This window comes from Haliotis asinina, chromosome 15 (genome assembly GCF_037392515.1).
Source record: "Haliotis asinina isolate JCU_RB_2024 chromosome 15, JCU_Hal_asi_v2, whole genome shotgun sequence".
In the NCBI taxonomy this organism is placed as follows: Eukaryota; Metazoa; Mollusca; class Gastropoda; order Lepetellida; family Haliotidae; genus Haliotis; species Haliotis asinina.
The window spans coordinates 42,982,821-43,006,111 of NC_090294.1; the positions used below are offsets into that span (position 1 = coordinate 42,982,821).

The 23,291-nt window shown below is 39.1% G+C and overlaps 1 protein-coding gene across 1 annotated transcript in view; it reads right to left on the reverse strand.

Annotated features, from left to right (window-relative positions):
- LOC137265276 (sodium- and chloride-dependent transporter XTRP3-like) overlaps positions 1-10,337 on the reverse strand; it is a 72,342-nt gene extending 62,005 nt beyond the window's left edge. The window contains exon 1 of the mRNA XM_067800634.1: positions 10,103-10,337. Coding sequence (XP_067656735.1) covers positions 10,103-10,226 — 124 coding nt within the window. The 5' untranslated portion in view covers positions 10,227-10,337. The remainder of the gene's footprint in view (positions 1-10,102) is intronic.
- Positions 10,338-23,291: the final 12,954 nt, after the last annotated feature.

Genomic DNA, 23,291 nt, shown 5'->3' on the forward strand with positions numbered 1-23,291 from the left:
ATAATACGATGTGCCGTTGTGATGGAAGAGAGAGAGAGAACCAAAGCGTCCTTGAGCAGTAGAACTGGCGAACTAGATATCGGCGCTATACAAATGTCTAGTATATATGTGTTATTCATGTGAAGCTGCGAGATGGTATTTCACTGGACTAGCACTATAAACCACGATTAGCTACACATACGTGCATGCACACGCCATATATACGAGCAATAATGATCTTGATTAATCCCATATCGCCGTAATCTAAACGTGAAGTCTTAAAGATAAAGGCAAAGTGCGATGTTATCGTAGTGCTATTTTACATTTGCAATCGTTAGAATGATTCTGCATGTTAAGCATTCTAGGCCTGTACAATTTAGGATTCACCGCTGTTCAAAAGCACCCAAAGAGTGCCCAGTATGAAACAGAAATATCTCAAGTTTAAAAAAAGTCGACATTTATATTTCACTGCTGAATTTCATTATTTTGTAAAACGTCGACGTGGGGCAAAATGTACATTGTAATGTGGACGATATATGGGCGACTGAATCAAGTTCTGGTAACGAGAACTGAACAATTACTTGTGGTGAATCCTACTGCATCTCAGAATTTAAAGTTTCGTATGCATGGGTAATGGACACGTTTGCTTAATGACATTTATACGCACCCTGCCTTCGTTGTTATTATTTGCAGGATATAAGCGTCTGTAATCTTACACAAGACGCCATGCATAACGCGGCAGTGACGAATTGTGGGGTGGTATCAACAAGACTGGAATAATGGTGTGAAGAGAATAACGATGATGAAATCATGGTGTGGATAGGAGCAAGATGGTGAAGGCATGGTATGAATAGGGGCTAGATGGTTAAGGCATGGTATGAATAGGAGCTAGATGGTGAAGGCATGGTATGAATAGGAGCAAGAAGGTGAAGGAATGGTATGAATAGGGGCTAGATGTGAAGGCATGGTATGAAGCAGAGGATTATATGGTTAAGGCATTGTATGAAAAGGAATAAGATGGTGAAGGCATTGCATGAATAGGGGATAGATGGTGAAGGTATACGGTATAAAGAGGAGCAAGATGGTGAAGACATGGTATGAAGTGGAACAATATGCCAACGCAAAGATGAGTCACGTGCTAATGTTACGGTTAGATGATATGGCCAAGCAGAGAGTACCCAACTTTGAGCGCAAAGCATAATGGCACGGTATGACATTATGTTAACAAATGGACACTTAAAGTAAAACCTGAAACTTCAACAGGCGTAACTCGTCTATTTCCAGATTTCATTAAAACCCATTACATTACAATATCAACAGATGAAACTCCTCTGGGAGTTTTTAACCACAGTTTTTCCAGCAACGCGAATGAGGTTCAGTGACGATCATGAATAATTCAGACGATGATTCGTGTTAATAATCTTGATAACAGTCGCATTGCAAAGCTTGTTCAGCATGTTAGTCAAAGACAGACAATGGCGAATGTCACTAGTCTGGTGATGTTTCATTGAAGGTTGGGAAGAACTGACTCAAGGGACGTTCCTGTAGTCTTACAGCGCTCTGATCAGTCGACGAAGCAATGCATTCAGCAGATACGGGATTGGTAGTGTGGGCTCTTAAGTGTTTCCAGTCGCAAACATTCCTTATATTAAGAACGTAAAATAATTGGTTTGTGGGCCTTATGGGAAGTATTCAAGTTTAACGGAACGTGTTGTCATGGCCAATCAATGCATATTCTCTCTCTCTCTCTCTCTCTCTCTCTCTCTCTCTCTCTCTCTCATCCGAGAAGATCTCTCTCTCTCTCTCACCCACCCGGGAAGATCCGATTTAGATTTGATCTTCAGTAACTCGTGCTTGGCGTAATAAGAGGTACTGCCTTGCTGAATTGATTGACACATGTCATTGGTTTCCAGTGGCGTTGGTCGATGCCCATGGTGTTGCTTAGTGGATCGGCTGGTCGATTACCTACTGATCACCGCCATGTAGCTGGAACATCGCTGAGCGCGAAACTCTCTCTCTGGTTGAAAGCGGCGTAAAACTAATATTCACCCTCTCTCGTGAACAATTAATCTGACTAGTAACGTGCGTGCATGAGCATGTGAGTGAGCGCAAACAATAGTGAATTCTGTTGTGTAGCTACTTTAAATTGCCCGAGTTACATTGACCATTTTACATTTCATAAACTGACAAAGCTGTTAGTAATATTGCGAATAATAAGCAGCATTTTACGTGCATGGTTTATATGTTGTTCTGGAACACGTGCTTTCTTATCTCAGAACCATCTCGGTCAACAATAACTGAAAGAAAGGTGAGACTGTTTTCCTAAGAGACATTTCATCCGCTTCGATGCCCTTCAGCTTGACAAAAAGACACTTATGAATATTTGATCAGCCCTTGAGACAAGAAATCTATTTTCTTGTTACAGTGTTCCAAACGCCATGGAAATACTCTTTTAAAAATCTCACTAATTAAAAATTCTTTAACTAGTATTTCGCGTCGCCTAAGTTTATTAATCATTGAACATGATCATGGTTAAACGACTCTGAATCTCGTTTTCATTTTTTAACACGGCGTCTTAAATAAATTAAATTCAAAGGTGTGAAATTGAATTTAAGCAGTAAAACGTGTGCGCGTATCAGGGACATTAATTACTTTAATCAATCAAAGAATTGGCAAGGCTTTGGAGGATTACGTTTCAACAGGATCTTTGTATGAATCATCTCAAATTACATTAGCTTTCTGTTTTCTTAAATCGGTTTTTTGAGGCGTCAAACTTGGTAAAGTCTTTTTGCCATCTTATCAATACCAACAGATCTTGAATTAATGAAATCAATAAAGTTTAATTCCAGTTTATAAATGAAACTAATAAAAACTTGAATAACAGCTACAGTTGCTAACTCAAGATGTTATTTCGAAGAGAAACCAAAATCCATTTAATCATACCCTTTTCAAACTTGTCAGGTCTATTTTGCAGCCGATGCTGCTCCCCCGTTTTGTATCCTCGCAGGAGTTTTAGTAACGTATCATTGTCTGCATGAATGGGTTTGTTGTCAAGCTCGGTTGCCTGGTTACGTGCCATCGGGCCATGAGTACGTATTTCGTTGTTCATAATATTAGTCACTGCAGTGTCTTTTGAGATTCGATTTATTTACGTCGGAATGTAACTGTAATTACGTGGCGTCAAACACCAACAATGGCACCGATTACAAGCAAAATCTTTGATATTGTGACTTGTAAACAAAAATATACAAAGCCATGACCATTTTTTAATCACCAATACAGCATGAAGCGAGAAGGTTTGATGTTGTTATCATCAACAACCCACTAAATTGTCTCGTCCAACTACAGAACACTGTCATACAGATGGACTATTCATCAGTGTCACTACAAGACAAACAGAGAAGCACTGATGCTTGACGAAATCTCTCAGAGTTCTTACTGTCCCTGTAAAAGTCTTCATTTTTCACCCGCATTCATTAAAGTTGGATGCTGGTTGAAAGATGTGAGTCTCTGATTAACACACACAACGGTCCCTTGTTTGTAGCTGGTCTAGTCATGTTTACAGCAATCATAAATCAACAACAAATAACCCACCGTGAAGGATAACTGTGTGTTCTGAATACATAATTACTATACCGTTTGTTTGTTGCTTAAGGCTGCACTCAGCAGTATTCGAACTGCATGTCGATGGTCTGTTAAAAACTCGATCCACGCAATTGGGATACGATGACATGTGTCATCCAAGTCAGCGGATCTAACCACTCGATCTCATTAGTCGCTGACAGCTCGTGCTACAAGAGCATTCAAAGGAAGGTGGTGTGCCAGGATGGTTAAGGCGTTTGCTCTTCACGCTAAAGGTCTGGTTTCGACTCCCTATATGAACAAGATGAAGCCTATTTTCTTGTGTCCCCTCCGAGATGTTGTGCCATGATGGTTACAGCGTTCGCTCGTCACGCTGAAGGTCTGGTTCGGACTCCCAATAAGAGTTCAAGTGTGAAGCCTATTTTAGGTGTCCCCTGCCGAAATATTGCTTGAAACATTCCTAAAAGCGGCGTAAAACCGCTCACCATTCACACACCATGCCCCAGCCCACACTAACCCTCCCACTCACTCATTCAAGACTGGTTCCATCTACGTATATGTAATTCGATGCAAGTTAAAGATTAAAGATGCCTAAAACTGAAAAAATACTTTTGCTCCTCAAACTCACACATTAGAATCTATACGTGGGTTCATTACTGCTGTGATAGCCCCTTAACGATATAATCATTGGTAAATTATTCATTTTGATGTTACAACACAATTAATTACCTCTTCAAACATACCTTAAAGTGAAAAAGTGGTAAAAGACATAATGAGCCAAACTGATGATCAATATCACGTCTTGAAAGATTAAAATGAATACCATGTTCATTGATCCCGTGAATTATTATTGATAAAACTCAATTCCCAATTAATGTACACACATGAATATTCATATCAGAGCTATTGGCATTATACGGATGAAAAGATACAGCTGAAGACTGTGTCAATAGATGAATAGAACTACTTCGTCAAATATTTGATCTAACCATTATAAAACTTCAAATTGGCTTTCAGAGCATGTTTTGAGAGTTTGGGAAGCGGATTTCGAGATCTGTTATTGGTGTCCATTGAGAACGAATGTCAAACGCATACAAAAGGATGTATGATATATCGGAAAATGACTGTACTGTCTTAAAAGGAGTTCACGGCATTTGACACATTTCAAACGGCATAAGATGCAATATAACATTGCAGCGTGGTGTGTAATGTTAAACACACCAAGCATGGAAAAAGAGCCTTGTACCTAATCCCCATCAGAGTTGATTTGATGGATATGTTTCCAATATTGTGGTCTGTTCTCCTTGCCAATTTACGACCAGACAAAGAATGTCCTCGATGATGTGCTCAGTAAAACAAACTAATATATCAAGGCTGATCGGTTGACCTCAACATGACCTAAACTAGTGTCCAATGACATCTGTCACCACAAGGTTTGAAGTGCACGTCCTCTAATTTTTCCAATTCTGTGTTTGAAGAAATCATTTCCTTACAGAAGCGGCGAACCACACAGAAAAAAACTAAATACATACTTTACATGTGCATATATATGAAAAATCAAATATGTATAAGCTTCAGAACAGAATTTAGAGAAACAACAATTTCGGGGAACCATTACAATACGCCAACGTGTGAGGAATAACCAATCTGGGCCCACTTGCACAAAGCTATCTTAGCTCTATGACTATCTAAAGCCTATGTTGAAGAGTGGGAGTTACAATCATTGTAGCGTTAAGCTCGCTTTGTGCAAGTGAGCCCTGGAACGCCGGAACAGACTTAGGGGGAAACTAGCAGTAAAAGTATAATAATGGTCCACAGAAAAGCAATTTGGTTTGGCTTTTGTTTAATGCCGCTCTCAGCAATATTCAGGCTGCATGACGGCGGTCTGCAAAAACTCGAGTCTGGGTCAGATAATCCAGTGATCGATGGGATGCGATGACATGTGTCAACCAAGTCAGCGAGCTTGACCACCAGATCCCTTTAGTCGTCTCTTACGACTAACATGGTTGTTGAAGATCATTTCTAACCCAGATCTACACATGAAATAAGAATTTGTGGCTACATCAGGTGTTCGCGGAAACATGTCCTGCCCCACCGGCAACATCCGCAATCATTTATTACCTACAGAGATTTATCCTCCGTTACTTTACCCAACATTATTTAATTCTTTCATATGACTCATATTTAGTATCACCATACACTGAATGCCCATGTATTTTTTTTATCAAATACACGAGAAGTTGCTTTCGTTTCCAAGATTTTCCCTTTTATATGACTACAAACAAAGAATATGACCTAGGTCAACAAGCACATGTAACAGTAAACGATGTATGCCAGCATTGCCATGACATTCTCAAATTCTACGAGCAGAAATACAAGATGGTCGAACAGTAAATATAGTTCAGCAAATAAATTAGATCAAACCGGTTGCAGATGGAAATAAAATACTCCGTTTTATGCTTGAATCAATGCAAGCTAGACACAGTGTCAATGTTTAGCGAGTTCCAGTTCTGATTTCTGCATGCGTCCCTTCTAATTACCATTAAGCCAGAAATACAATATTGACACACGGCGAACTCCTATCATATACATTAAGCAGTCAAAACGTACAGTGCAGTAAAACAAGCCCATATCACAATGTAAATCAATCGTTGTGGTTCAGACACGGTTACAGGCTGGTTTTCCTCAACCTTTTATTGGAGCCATATGCTGGGATTAACGTGTATTGATGGTTGAGGTGGTACGTGAAGTAAACTAACACTGTTGGAGGTCGTAACTGACTTCAGGTCCAAGGATAGCGTTATTTAATAGTGTGAGGTTTTGGGTCCAGTTCGTGATGCGGCGTGGCAGGGTAGCCCAATAGGTAAAGCCTTCGTTTGTCATGTGGAAGGACTGGGTTCGATTCCTCACATGGGCACATCGTGTGAAGGCAATTCTAGGGGGTAACACTTTACTTACGTACAGAGGTTACACCATCGGTTGACACTTTTAGGGACTTGAACTACACATTTCAATATTTTATATCCATGTTTTATTTCAAAATTCATAAGAGTGACTGGGTTTTAGTTTTACACTGTTTTAGCAATATTCAAGCAATATCAGGCGGGGGACATCAGAAACGATCTTCAAACATTATAACCATGCGGGGAATCAAACCTATGGTTCCGGGGTCACCTTTAGCCTGTCACACAGTCCCAAAACATTACTGAATCACGGATGTCTCAGCCGTAATCAGCGTGGAACGAGTGTGTGAGTTTTTACGCCGCACTCAATATTCCAACAATATGGCGGCGATCTATCTGAATCAGGCAGTCCAGTGATCTACAGCACGAGCATCCATTTACGCAACTGGTATACAATGTCAACAAAGTCGGTTAGATACAACCGATCCTGTTAATCGCTAGTGAGTTACTGAAGATCAGTCTGTCCTGAATCTTCACTGGTAAGTAGCCTTGAGTTTCCACGACCTGCTAGCGTACTATGATATGAAAGTGGGACCAAGACTGATTCAGTGTTCTTTTTCACTGACAATATATACTAAACCAAGCCCACAATAGTTAGGTTGGACTATTCTTTTGTGATGACTGTAACCCAGATATATTAATCTAATCTCATATTTAACACACCAGTAACCTTTACGACGGTGATTACCTGCTTTCCAATAACGTAAATAGAGAATGACAAACGAGCTACGAAGAATTGCGATTTAATCTGTCTTGAAGTAATGGATGATGCTGATTTCAGCAGTCGATGACGAGGGGCAGAGAGTCCGCAACTTAATAACCTGAATCCGATTGACATTTTAAGAGAGAGAATGAAGAAAAGAGCATGAAATGTCATCAATGCTAAAAAATCCCAAAGAAACAAAATAATCCACTTCACAGAAGGAAGTCCTTTGTCAGAAGTCGCGATGACATCAATTCATGACGTCATGAAAAGAATGGATGGCGTCACGTTGTCATTTTTTTCTATGAGGAAATGTCACGTCAATATTTCTATCAGTTAAAAATCGACATGTGTAACAATCGAAAAGTTCATCACGCGGTGACTTTATCCTTATGGTAAATATGCAGCTATATGTTCCTGATGACAGCTGCTGTCATGCGATCCCACATCTGCGTCAGTGGTCCTTGATTAAGTATATAATTCGTTCATTGAATTCCTCATACTTGAGAGAAATCTACAAAATGCATGTCGCTTTCGCCATAGACGACATTTCACTACATGCAGAGACGAAAACACTCAATGCTAAACAGTTAAAATGTAATGTCAGAAGAATAAATGTCAGAAAAAAGAATATCCATTTTTGACCATCTACAGAAATATATTCAATTTGGTGCAAAGGGTACAAAAGTTGTGAATTATATGAAAATCCGCAATGACTCCAGGTAACAAAGGAAGTAGTTCTATAGATATACAGCGTACTAATACAATATATTCGATGAAGATGATAATATCATTATCAAGCAAGTGGTGATGAAGATATCCGTCGCTTTCATGGAGACGCGTCTGTCATAGAAATGACACCAGGGGTTCCCGAAAAGTATAAGCATACCCTGTCCTGCTTGTTGCCCCACCATTAACACAATTTACCTCATGCTAAGGAAAGCTCAGTGTTAAAAAGGAACAGGTTGCAATATGACCGGCGCCATGTTGAAGTCAATGGACGTGTAGGTATCTAATAGCAGTATGCCATACTCCAAAGAAGAAAACACGACAGTTTCATATAATTAGAGTTGACGTGGTCCTTACAAACATTAACTGTGATCATGTGAAACTAGGCAAGGCAGCTTAATTATATTCATACGAAATTATCAAATGTTGAATTCTATTCGGATGTGCAGTATTACCCTTGCAACTATGATTAGGGAAGGATGCTATGTCCAAAGAATCACCTCCCGAAGCTGCCGGTGCTACACCTACCACAGAATCTACCTACCCCTTGTTCTCATTGTTTTCTGTAAGGGTCTGTTTGTATACATGTGGTCTCGCGTTAGGCAAGTAGGTTTGTTCAAAATTACCTCTGTTGCCTCAGGAAATGGGTACCCGGTGGGATAAATAGCCTGACTATAAACCTTCCAGACCCTCTTAGCCTTCTAGCAGCTTGAGTTATCCGGCGTAATAATAAGCACATTATATTTTTGCGCTTTGAGCCGGATACGAAGCCAGGAATGTATTCTACATCATCATTACATCATTATCATGCTTGTTCCTGGGCCCTATGGAACCTGGTCCCGACATTCGAGAATGGTTATTCTCAAACCTTTTGAAATACACTAACCTGTCTCTTTCACCTCTATATTCACGTTATATTTGAGCACACATCATTTTACAACATTCCCACACACCAGCAAACCAAATATAGCGCCTAAAAGAACAGACCCTTTAACACTAGCCATACCATCCGCTTCCATACGCTGCGAATCCCTGCTTACAGTTTCAACAACAACGTATAGTCACTTGTATAGTCATGCTGTGGGTTCTACCTATCTGACAGATCGATACCAGCAAATATACATGACATGAATCACCACGGGCTAGCCCGCTTAGTCATCAGCTGGTTAATTGGTGCTGGATGAACATGCGGTGACAAATATTGACTTAGACTTTAATTCAGTCATAATACCGTATGCCTCGGGGCTCATTAAATTTTACCAGAAAACCTTATGCTCGTGATGATAGTTCCATGAAATATTTACTTTGTGTATTTGTCAACGAGGGTATAAAACCCACTGATTAAGATGCAGTGAAGATTTTATACTGATTTGATGAGTTGGTCCATTCATGATATTGTCTACACCTAGGACGAAATAACTGTTCTACAAACAATTAACAGTTATGAATAAAATTAAATATTGCTACTGTCTCTATCTAGAACAACAAATACTCCCAAAGCGGTCATTTCTGAATAATAGTGTTGCTGGGAAGCACTACCATATCTTTGTTCGTCTATGAAACGAGTATTTCAGGTTGTCTGTTTGAACATCAAAATTGTCTTTGGATCAAACCGATAAATAATTTAAGATAATAGTATTACAAAACGTAAATATTTCATGAAATCATAACCAATAAAAAAAGGCCGCAAATGATCATACTTAAAACAGCCATTCACCGGTAACATTTTGCAATTATTTATGGTATATTAGGATTTAAACAGTAAATTAAGTGTAATCATATAATACGTCAATCCAATTATATACATAGGTCTATAGGCTATAATATGAATGTGGATAATTACACAATTGATGAGAAGCCAAATGTCACGTTCTCGTAATATCGAAGCGCATGTGGTTCCAGAATGGGAATCTCTAAAAAGAAGAGCCAAAAGAATATTTAATTTTGTACAGCTGAAAAATTAAAGTGAGGTAATATGCATTTTCATAGAAACACGACGCTAGAGGAGCAAAACTGCAAAGATAGTGTTTGAATCTCCCTGTTAGATTCATTCGGAGCTGAGTACAAGCTTGCGCACGGAAAACGAGCGCTGAATCTGCTATGATCAGAGCGCTGGCTCACATGGGCAAGTTAACACGGGACTTACCTGTATGTCTGTGAATATAATACGGAATGCTGGTCATCCCGCTGAAACCCATGGTATAAAAACACAACAGTCCAAACTGTATTAGATTCCATCTTGGAGGGTCACTTTCTGTGCTTTCCGTCATGTTTTCCTCAGAAAATATCCCTTATTCCAAAGATTCTCCAATATTTTGACAGAATCACTCGATACCAGTGCAGGCAGACGACAGTAGCCACTTGCTGCAGATGCCGCCACTGCGCATGCGTGGGAAGAGGCTCGCCGGCTACAGGATGATAATTACGTGAATTCCCAAGAGGTAGAAACGTCACTGCGCGCGAAACCCTGGCAATCAATGGCAGAATCGACGAATTCTTCTGCATTTCTCGTGCATGGGAGAGCGTGTTTAGCTTGTGAATACTGAACGGTCTAATATCGATCCCAGACAATTGTTGGCGGGATTGAAGTGTCTTGTTGGACCATTCCAGTCCCACCATTGCTGCTTTTGTCATAGCAGAGAAATCTTCATTTTAACCAGAGGGGCACTGGTGAGATATTAGACTGCAGTCTTCATTTGCGAACAAGGGGTCATCGCTCCTTAAACGTTCAATCGTTATTTAGGTGACTGTGTCTTTTCTTTAAAAAATGCCTATTCCTTTCAACCAGGCTGCGCATTAGTGTTGATTTGGGTTCTATGAAATATTCAATTTTAGATGACTGATATATTTCATCAAGCAGAACAAATTGCTTTCACACTGAAACAATAAACAAAAGAGCATGTTCGTATCAAGAAGAAATAAACTTTTATGACTACTCACAGTGCATATTGTACACAAAATGCATATTCATGCCATGTTGTTGGCAAATGAGATATTTTCACTTCTAAATTGGTTTTGAGCTAACAATGAAAAATTAGGCTGAAAACAGCGTACTTTCGAGATGCTCAGTTATGAGATCGCCCATGACGTCTGATACTTAGAGAAGAATCATATATCCAGCGGCGTAACTGTCCTATTACGCTTAACACACTATCGACTTAAACGCATTGTGCCGATTTACTTATATTGTTATATTTACTTATAGTTTATTATTGTTTACTTAGACGCAATGGACATTATTTACTGACATTAGCTTTCAGTGTTAACTTTTTTTAGTGCCAGGTAAATTTAGGTCGCTCGCTCATAAATCTTCCGACGAATGTGTCTCAAAGAATGCAGCTGTTATATTCTAATTTCGAAATTCCATTCAGATGACTTATTTAACTTGATTTTACAAAAACCACAACCGCCATCCTATTTCCGTATTGAAAACTCACTTCAACATAATTCTTTTAAAATGCCCTCCTCATGCGACTGTCGACTTGAAGTCCTGATTCCACCCCTGAAGATTCTTTGAGAGCGAAGATCTAAAACGTGCAACACAGAAGAGCCAATTTATATGGATATTACAAAGCTGGTTCTCCGATTTTAATGATCCTTCGAGACATTCAACACTTTAAGAAGGTTCCAGCACGCACCAGGATCAAACACTTCGTAGGAAAATGGTACTTAGCTGTTTCTGAAAACTGAAATGTTCTTGTCGCCAAGGGTCTTAGAAGCCTGTAGTCGTGGCTTTTATTACTCTCCTACAAGTTGTCGAAAGTCACTTTTCAGGGCCTGGTACGGTGTTTTTGATGAACTGTAGTCATTAGTGTTCAAAGACTCGCGTATGCGTAAGGTCATTGTAAAACCGGTCCATTAAAACCTTATTCAGAAAACACGACGTCAATTAGTAAATGATTTGATGTAATTTATTCAAGTCGATTTGTGCGTGTTTATTATCAGATCGTATACAGAATTATGCTGTCCTTACGTCGATTCCACTATCGAAAAATGTCATGATTAATCACGAAATCCTGTATGAACGTGTATTTAACGTCAGTGTCTCCGTCGAATAATGCTGTAGTTTAAATAGCAAATATTACCATGGTTTTATTGTAATTTCCAATGCCGAATAATGTAATTAATCAGTGTTCCTGTATAAGATAATGCTTTATGTCGGTCGAATAATGTTGTGTTTCCTGTAGGTTTAGATTGTCATGGTTTGCTGTCGCTTCCAGTACCAAGTAATGTCATTTATACTCAGTGTTCTTGTGCTAAAAATTATTTATATCGGTTCCTCTATATAAATAATGCGGTGGTTCCTGTAGATTTGGACAACAAATATTGTCTTCATGATGTTTTTATTGGGGTTTCAAATAATTCCTGTACACAATAATGTTTTAGGCCTGTCCCTATGTCGAACGATGGTGTGTATCGTGCAGGTTCTAATTTCAACTAGTGTCATCACGGTTCCTGTAAAAGCTAATGTTGTGTTTGTCTTTATTGTCGGTGCCTCTATCGAATAGTGCTGATGCATGCAGGTTTAGGTATCAAATAATGCCATGACTTTATTGTCGTTTCCATTACCGAATAATGCCATGTACAATCACTCTTCGGGTACAAAATAATGCGTGCAGGTTTGAATACCGAATAATGTCACATTTATCACACGGTTCCCGTATAAACTAGGGAGTGGGGAGTAGGCCTGTGCTTAATCGTTCGCTTGTCACTCCGACGATTCGGGTTCGCTTCCCCACATGGGTACAATGTGTGAAGACCTTTTTCTGGTGTCCGCCGCCATGATATTACTGGAATATTCCTAAATGTAGCGTAAGTCTAAACTCACTCACTCAATCCTGTATAAACTGAGTTTAATGCGGGTGCCATTGAGGAATAACGTTGAGTTTCATGAGGATTCCAGTATGGAATAATGACATAGTTTTATTGTCGGTTTCAATGACAAATAATGCTTCATCATTGTTCCGGTTTAAGTCAATAATGTCGTCAAGATTGGCTGGTGGTTCCCGTGTATGTGAACGTAGGTATTGTCCGTGAACAGCTTAGACTTAGGCGAAATGCATATAGAGATGCATACATAAAAGTACATATATACACACGTATACAAACACATGCTATACCTGCTTTAAGTATAATTTCAGTCACAAAATGGATGTTATTCCATGTTTGATCTCAGAGTCGGTGCCTACATCGTATGAAGTTGGGTTTTATTTCATGTGGATTCCAGCATCGTATTATGACATGGCTTTATTGTCGGTTTCAGTGTGGAATAATGTCATGCGTATTCACGGTTCAAGTGTAAATGCTGTGTTTAATATCAATTCCCATACTGGACAACTCGACTATGCTGAATGTGTATTAGGACAAGGAATAATGTCATGTTTAATTTCGGTTCGTATATCGGATAACGGGATTAAACTGAATATATGTTAGGACATCGAATGATGTCATGTTAAGTGTCGATACATATATTATATCAAAATCTCTTATTTTCATGTTTAGCTCCTAACATGGAAAGAAATTCCAATTCCAACGAATATGTCTTAAATAATGCAGCTGTTATATCCTAATTCATTTTCACATAAATTATTTAGCATGAGTTTAGAAGTGATTGTTACATATTTAGGAAGGGATCGGATTTGGTGTTGATTAATTTATAGTTTCCTCTTTAATTCCGGTTGTGATATTATATTATGATGTAATACAATAACATTCTTCATTATTTATAATGTCAAATAATAACGTTTGCAACATCTAAATCTTCTCGAACATCACTTAGAGAAACGTTAATATAATGTTTTGGTGGAAAGAAAATGTGGAAAAAAAATTCTCAAAAAAGGTGGAGAATGTCAAAAGACCCACGCGATAACTGCTTCCGCCATCACTGTGATGGTCAAGAGCTGAAATTAACATGAGAGGACGAGGGGACATGGTCTAAATCAACACACGGTAAGGTATCGAAAATATGTAACATTTGAGAATAGAGCTGTCTTTACCCGTTTGGAAGAAGGAAATGTTTGCACAGTTGAGGATGGGGAATGAAAAAGTGTTCTAATATTTCATTATCTTCAAGAGAGACTCCAAAATGTCAGCATCGAAATCACATGCCCAGTCCTCAATTTTCTTAATAGCAGCCAAACTGACTTGATCCAATTTGACTTTTGTACCGCGTCACCGCCTGAGGGTTTTAAAATTGACCTAATAACCTCGTGCCTTAGTTAGACAGATTGCTTTTAATGTCTTTTGTGTTCTCTTCTGACATTCACACACACACACGCGCGCGCGCGCGCATGCACGCAAGACACGCACACGCACACACACCCGCTGACATACATATACACACGCGAATATGCATACACACATACACGCACAAGCACCACACAGAGGGAATTACATACTCAATAAACAGAAACTGACCATGCACATACGCACGAATGCATTCACAATCACACGCATACGGAGATATGTATACCCCACAATCAGAAACGGACCGCTTGCGAACACACACACACACACGCGCGCGCACACGTTTGAACAAACCACTGCATTAATATCTGGCTCATATCTCTGCATATACTCGTGGAATCAGGGAGAACATGTAAGTAAGAGTCACCCTATATGCATTCCCTGAATTTCACCCACAGAGTAATACATGCTTTGCGAAAAAACTAAACTCGAAAAAATAAAGGAAGAGTTGTACTTTCACGTGTCCCCTTTTTTCTTTCCATGAATACATGACCATAGTTCAGTGTATACAACTAATATATCTCGTAAAATAAAACAAAACACGAATTTTCCATACCTGTCAGTCCTAATACAACACTGGATAAATATTACTACGATTACCGGATCAATTTATCATTCAATATTCAGATTGTAGCAACATGTATCACAGCTGTCAATCAATTAATAACACTATTTTCTCTCAGCTGTTGACTGTTACCAACGCTGTTCAGTGTTAAAGGAATGTCAGCCTTTACAGCGATGATAATCCCATATTACCACCAGTATGATCGATTTTCGCCCATGGGTTACTAACTATATTACCATTTACGTTTTTAGGCGTAGCAAGAACTGTCAAAATGACAGATATTCCAACTAGATTTCTGGTATGGAACAAATGGCCGTTGATGAGTGATATGAGATGATATGCAACAGCATGGTACCCGGATGTTGCATGGCTACGTTCAGGTTACGTTCGTGATACTTAACGTCACTTTTACGCCACTGTGTTACGTCCAGTTACAAAACGCATCTAGTTCGAGTCCACGAGAGGCAATAACGATGCGTTATGTGTATAACAAATGCGTGAAAACTGGTTTTCTTTTTTACATGGCAACGAAGATACATAATATACGATACGAAAAAAGACGTACTTTCGGGTATAAATGCCGAGTATGAAAAAACTGACGGCAGTTTCCCTGTTGCATTCACTGCAGTATATATTGAGACCAAAGACGTGTTTCCTCTGTGAAATGTTAAATCAATCCATGAGGAAGAAAAGGATAAAGAAAGATAAGAAAAAGTAACAGGATAAAGTCTCGTCATAAACCTAAAATGTCAGCTATACAGATCCAAGTGAAACGTTTGAAGCTCTCGCTGGGTGGGCGCGATGTTTACGTTTGAAAAAAGACGAGAAGTCCATCAAAATCTCCATCACAACAGCACGACTCAGACAGTTGTGTTGTAGCCTGGTTGATTGTTGTAGGAAGCAAACTATCTCAGCATCTTCCACTTTGTCAATAATCAATACTAATCCAGTGTTTATTCATATTTCTAGGCATTGCTTGTATGTCATATTTCTTTGTAAAAACATTTATTGTTCAGTGATATCGTTTCTCCCGCAGGGACTTAAAATACCGCACTGGATGACTCCATGTTTACTTGGAAAATACTCCTGTTGTGTTATGAATATATTCTGCAAAGCTCGAAATGTTATGGTTTAAGTATCGGTTGTGTTGGAACTGTCTGACTTACCTTCAAAATGTTATCCCACGTTTGTGAATTACCAACCCTCGATGGGAAGATCTTGATATTAATACATAAGGACATATGGCAGTATTATTTCTGATCTTTCCCAAACAGCAATAAACCTAACAGCCAGTAACAACACTTTATGCCATGTTATCACTTTTTGTGAGACAGAGGACTCTCTGATTACAGGAAACTAATGAGGGGCACTCAAATACTTGAAGATATGAAATAAGAGGTCATATAGGAACAGGTGAACCTTTCTGCACTCTTTTTTCCCCATCGGCAGTCCAGGATAATACGTATCATCCTTCCGCCAAAACCCCCGAATTCAGATTCATACACATTTGGTGATGACATACCCGGCATTGTAAAACGGCATCTTCTACTAACAGAGTTTATTGTAAATGTACTACCGTTTCATCCATAAACACCATTTTCGACATACGTTTCCATACATGAACATACAAGAATACAAACCGTAGTTACAAAGGGCACTTCTCTGCCGTTTGTGTCTTGCTATGAGTTTATACAGCGGTTGAAATTTACACTCGAGTGACACCTTTTGTGTTGTATTCAGAACAGCGGGGCTGTTCGAAATTATTAATGAGCCCAACACATGGCAGTCTGTACATAATCGTGTTTAGAAAAGACAATGATCAAACGATCTAAGAACAGTGATATGCAACAACAGAGTCACTGAACCCAAATAACAAACCCCAGCTTGGAGTCCAGAAAACAAATTCCAGCACACGTTGCTCACACATATCGGGATTCAAACAAGGTTAAGGTTGAGCCAACATTTTCCGTAAAATAGCTTCATTAAATATTCATTTCATCACATTAACTTCTTTAAAAACTCCATATTTCATGTTTTCTAAAAAAAAATGTTATTTAGTGTTTTTCCATAAGAAACGTTAGTCGATAGAGTCATCTTTAAGCTCTCGAGGTACAAAAGAAAGAACAGCAAGCAGAATCTGTACTCATTTGCTGGTCGTATTACATTGTCCACCACCCAGCAAGGTTGGAGAATTATAACTGTGGACAGCATACGCTCACAACGTAACATTAACTCGTTGCAAATGTTATGATTATAAGTTGTTCACTGGTCACGAGGGAGGAATCAGGCTCAGGGAACATAAACAAAGACTGAGGTTACATCAACCCATTGGCCCCGAGGGACCAGTGAACAATGCCTTACCGAAAATCTCAATGTAAATTTTCAGCTGTTAGAAGTATCGGATCTTGCATCTTGCTGGGTTTTTCCCCCGCAGGTACTGTCTCAGTAAAGCTGCTGTGGTGTAAGTCCCCTTCTTAACATTCATAAGGACTGCATTTGAACACAATTTATTTATCGGAATGCGAGGCAAATCTATTAGTTGCCATCGCTAGATGCTGCGGACGACACAAGGGAAAAGATTTAGAGTAATCTCCCTTCCACCAATTTGCATTCCGAAAATATTGGTACAGTAATTTCCGTGCATCATGCGTGATTCAATGCTACCAAACACTGAGTTGCTATTTGCAGCGGGGTGCACTGGAATGCACCTCGCTTGCAAGTGGGGTACATTGAAAATAATAGAAGAATGCTTAGCCAATCAGAAAACGACAATTATGTGTGAGGTAAGTTAAATACATATGTATTACGACTGTTAGGGAAATATGTTCGTAATGTTCCTGTAAGGTGACATACCACTCAGTGAAATAAAGTGGTATCAGTATCTGGTGAAGTAATACCCCTGAAGTAAAATTATTCTCCGCAAACACATTACCCAAGTTTCAGGATGTAGACACTGAGGTCCAGCACATTAATCCTCCGTAATTATCCCTCTGTAATTATGTTGAAATATTGTGATACCCAGTGTATTGGAACCAAACTTCTTCATTCAAATTACAAACACTCGTCGCCTGATACAGGACCATTCATCCTCACAGATCACCTAACATCAATCCCATTTTTGAACTCCCTATCCTGGAACATTGTGAAACACACTGGAAAACCGCACTGATTCATGACCTCCACATGACCAAGCGTAATTCCCAAACTGACAATTTCTCTATCATTTTCAGTTCCGGTTTATTCTTGATCAAACAAGTACGTTGCACACAAAACCATCATGCTCATTACAAAACGTGTTTTGTGATCTCTCTAGACAATAATACATTTCCGAGATCGCATGGAGTTTGATCAAGCGGCATTTATTGCTACAACTATATGCAGCAATGTCAGACCGACCTGACTGATTCGATGAACCGGGTTGAAGAACTGGATCCTCAACATTCTGATCCCCCAGGTCACACTATTAACCTAATCTGCTTCCAGAATTAAGATGCTTTATAATTGGAATGTCTTCCGTTACCTTCAAGTCAGTTCACTGATGTGTATGTCCATCTGTTCATAGTTGTTGAATCCTGATACGCCTGTCAAATGACAAATTGTCATGATTACATGCCAAACTGTATGATAGCTGTCGAAATCTAAATGAATCTTCTTAAAGCTGTAATCTAGAATAATAGATTGTAACGTGCGGACATTGCCTGGGTGTTTTAGTTCTAGAGAAACATGATTTTATCAAGGGTATTTCTGATACTGCTGTATCTAATGACAGTACAATATCTTGAACAGTGGTTCCATAAATAAGTCGCCGTTGTTTTGGGGCCGCTTGTGAAGCAGTCACAGATGCCACTGTATACCAAAATTAGGTGCGCCAGAATCCTATGCAGGATTGTACTTATATCATTAGATGATGGTACTCGAACAACGGCCCACCTTTGATAGTTTATCTTAAAAGCATCTTATCCTTAAACAGCCAGTATATATTGACTATTTTGCGACCATGCTTAAAACTGTTTGAAGGTGGCAGCGGAAATATGACTAATGTTTTAACTCTTCAGTCTTCGTTGAATCAGTTTTTAACTCAACACTACGCAGTCATAAAATATTAATAAAATTTGACTTCCAGCCGTCCATTGCATGCATTGCATCTGTTTTTAAGAGAGTAAAACAGAATAAAATGCACGATTTGAAGTAATGGCACACAGAAAGAGTTTGAATAATTATGAGATTCACGACTGCCGCAAAGTGTTGTGCCCCCTGCTAGTCACGAACACGAATCTGATGCCAAGAAAACATTTCCAAGTTTCAGATCACAGACCCACTGAGTATGCATAATACAAATATACATTAATAGGCCATAAGACTTGACAGTTATATCGGTGATTATGGATTGTATGAAAGCAGTCGTAGAAAACGACCCGAGTTCCCAATCATCCAGTCAATGTCACTCATGACGATGCCAACCCGTGACGTTCCTGGGTAGAATAGGCCTCCAGCAAACCATGCTTGCCATAAAAGGCGACTATGCTTGTCATAAGAGGCAACTAACGGGATCGGGTGGTCGGCTCGTTGACTCGGTTGACACGCTGTTGATCACTGGATTGTCTGGTCTAGACTCAATTATTTACAGACCGCCGCCATATAGCTGGAATATTGCTGAATGCAGCGTAAAACTAAACTCACTCACGACGCTGCCACTCAAATTGCGAACATAGTCTTCAAACATCTTTGACCTTCTGTGACTATAAACCTCAAGCCCAATGTCGGGATCTTGTCATGAATACAATAACTTGGAAATTTGACGTGACATCCATATCGTGTTATCGAGTTATAGCGGCTTACCGAGGCATTTGACACTCAATGTGAAGGTCACTTTGCCTTCCGGTTGGGCAGACGAGGATGTCGGCACCGGAAATGACCGAAGGTATCGATATTTAGGATTCAATTCAACCAGGTTTAACGGAGAAACATGATTTGAAAACATGATGAAAATATATGATAAATGTCTTGAGAATATTTTGAGCCATACAATCACAAGTACACATTGGCATTAAAGGAGGTGTTGAGAGAACACATAATGTTTATCATCATCTTCATCATCAAATTAGGAAGATCAGGTATTTGACATTAAGCAAGCAATATTAATGTTTACAAAATGGAGATATTCCCTGTATCTGAAGGGAAATTGAAAGCATTGAAACAAATTCTATAGCTGACTAATCGGACAATGCACGAAAGTATTTCAGTATTCGTGACATATATGTAAAGATGCCACATTAACTCGAAATTCTGTCAAGCTGAAAATAAACATCCATATATCAGTCGTTAAGGACAACCGTAGTGCTGGCATACGACCAGAAGGGTATAACCATACAGATGTATACATACAATCTCATAACGATTACATGTAACATGAATATAACATATATTTACACTTGCTGGGATTGACTGTTACACGTGTAACATACATTGATTTTTACATGTTATAGGAATGTGCTATATGAATTTACTTTTTACATATAACTGGCATACTGAAGGTACATGGGATATAGTGCCTCGAGTATTTTGAACCTCTTTTGAATCATGTATTGCATTACAACCCCTTTTGAATCATGTATTGAATTACAACCCCTTTTGAATCAGGTATTGAAATTAATATCAATATCTTCCTTACGGGCTGGCATTACCCTCGATCACAAAGCTCCCACATCACGTGACCGGAAGTGTACTTCCCTCCTTGTCAGAGGAACAAATCTCACAATGCCAGTATTGCGTCACTGCCTTATCACATCTATAAATCGAACAATTAGGGAATGTGTTTAGTGATTAGGTAAACAGCCTCGCCTTGGTGATGGCAGCTTTGCGATGTTGGGTCGATACTAGATTGATATATGTTGTTGGCACTTACTGTGTTAACATTCACCCGCAAATAATAATTTTGTCTTTATACTGAAAATACTTTAGACTGAAAATATTTTGTTTCTGAAGTCAGTTATTAGCCCCATTTTACATTGACTAAGTGAAAATGTTTGTGAGAAGATGCTTTTAGTTATGGAACTAAAAAGTTTGTATAAAATGTGATCACAATGTATATGATCATACTGTATGGTATGACCACTGGCAAACTGTAGCGCAAATGGGGTTGCGCAGTGTAGAGTATATGGCCAGTCTCTGCATATTTGGGCGAAGCGAGCAAAGGTTCGAAAAATATTTTACATGTCAAAAAACAAATATCGCCACCATTAAAGGTACACTCCCATTTCCTCATTCGGTTGTGCTCTCAGATGTCAGCCCCATATTTAATAATTACTCACTGTAAATATGTTTTACTCAACATGTTATGCGTTACACGTGGAAGACTGGTTATATTCTCTACGCTGCGGAACCCCAATTGCGCTAGAGTTTGCCTGTGGTATGAGTGACGTTCTATAGTGGAGTTTGCCCGGTCATATGAATGTACATATGTATGTTTCAGAGTAAAATGTGTCTAGTGGTCATGAAGACTAGGTACACATAGTGGATATTTGTCGACATCTCACGCCGAAATTCCCGAGTTTGATTCCCCTGAGAATTTATTGTGCGTGAAATCATTTTGGATGTGAAGATTGTATTTTGACATTGCGTCAGTATCACTAAAAGTAAGGCATGCTCACTCCAATCTACTCCAATATTCACTCATAAAGATAACGCGGTAATGAATTCATTCGCATAGAAAGAGTTCAGGATTTAATAATCAGGGATATTTCCCAAATATTTCTATAATTCTTAACGTAACACACACAACCATGACAATGTTATTACATTTGTTTCTCTCATATCATGGTAAGTGTTTATCTTTTTGTGTATCGTTTAACACCGCATCTGTATGACGGTCGTCAATAATTATACGCGAGTATTGACCAGACCAGCAGGTGATGGACATCATGAGCACACATATATAATCATATGCAATGACAGAATCACCTAGCGTGATCGATGAATCTAGTTATTCGTCTACACAACACTATAGGATATCGCAACTTTGTGGACTAACACTTCAGCGAAAGTCTCATTATGAAGTGTGCTGTCTCATGAGCGTCTCTGTTTACTTTCTTATGATATTATATCTTATTATTATATACAGATGTCTAATAATAATATAATAAGTTCTTTCTTGTGTCCGTACGTCGATGAGTGCGTTCCAGAGACTTGAATGCCTATCGCATGAACAACAATTCATCTTACGATCGAGCAGAGTCTACTGTTATTCCCCAAACACGGTGGGAAAGGTTCTGTAATTTCCCATATTGGTGTTACTTTAAACTAAACCTTCTGTTTATAAAGTCAAATCAGACATGGAAAAATACAAGAGTCACAAATCCACAGAAATCTTACTTTCATGGACCCGTGAAGGTCCCGGGGTAGAATAGGCCTTCAGCAACCTATGCTTGCCATAAAAGGCGACTATGCTTGTCGTAAGAGGCGACTAAAGGGATCGAGTGGTCAGACTCGCTGACTTGGTTGACACATGTCATCGGTTCCCAATTGCGCAGATCGATGCTCATGTTGTTGATCACTGGATTGTCTGGTGCAGGCTCGATTATTTACAGACCGCCGCCATATAGCTGGAATATTGCTGAGTGCGGCGTAAACCTAAACTCACTCACTCACTCACTCACTCACTTGAACAGTGGCAACAAGGCACAGTCATAGATGCAAGAATCTGCATGATATGTTGTATGCATCAGCTTGTACATTGTACCCAGACGAAAAGATAATTACTTTACAAGACAACGTTTTTCCAAATAACACGATTTATCGTCGTTCCTTCACCGAAAACCCAATGGAAATTCTCCAAGAGGCATTTAGTGTCTCAGACTACAGATCAGTATCAGCTATAATTTTAAAATTACCTTCTTCTGTTGCTTGTCATACCACAGGGACGTCAGCAGTGGCTGGCAACATCCGTGTACATGTATATAATCTGTTCCGTGAACAGCTTAGACTTAGACAAATAGATATACCTGCCTTGGGTTTCAGCTACAAAATGGATGGTGTTCCATCGTGTTTGATGGGTATTTCAGTATCGAATATTGACATTGTGTTATTGACGGGCATACATACATACATACATACATACACAAACGCGCGCGCGCACACACACACACACACGTGTGTCAATTCTAATACAACACTGGATAAATATTACTACGATTACCGTATCAATTTATCATTCAATATTCAGATTGTAGCAACATGTATCACAGCTGTCAATCAATTAATAACACTATTTTCTCTCAGCTGTTGACTGTTACCAACGCTGTTCATCGTTAAAGGAATGTCAGCCTTTACAGCGATGATAATCCCATATTACCACCAGTATGATCGATTTTCGCCCATGGGTTACTAACTATATTACCATTTACGTTTTTAGGCGTAGCAAGAACTGTCAAAATGACAGATATTCCAACTAGATTTCTGATATGGAACAAATGACAGTTGATGAGTGATATGATATTATGTAGATTAGTATGACAAGTGGGCGTTA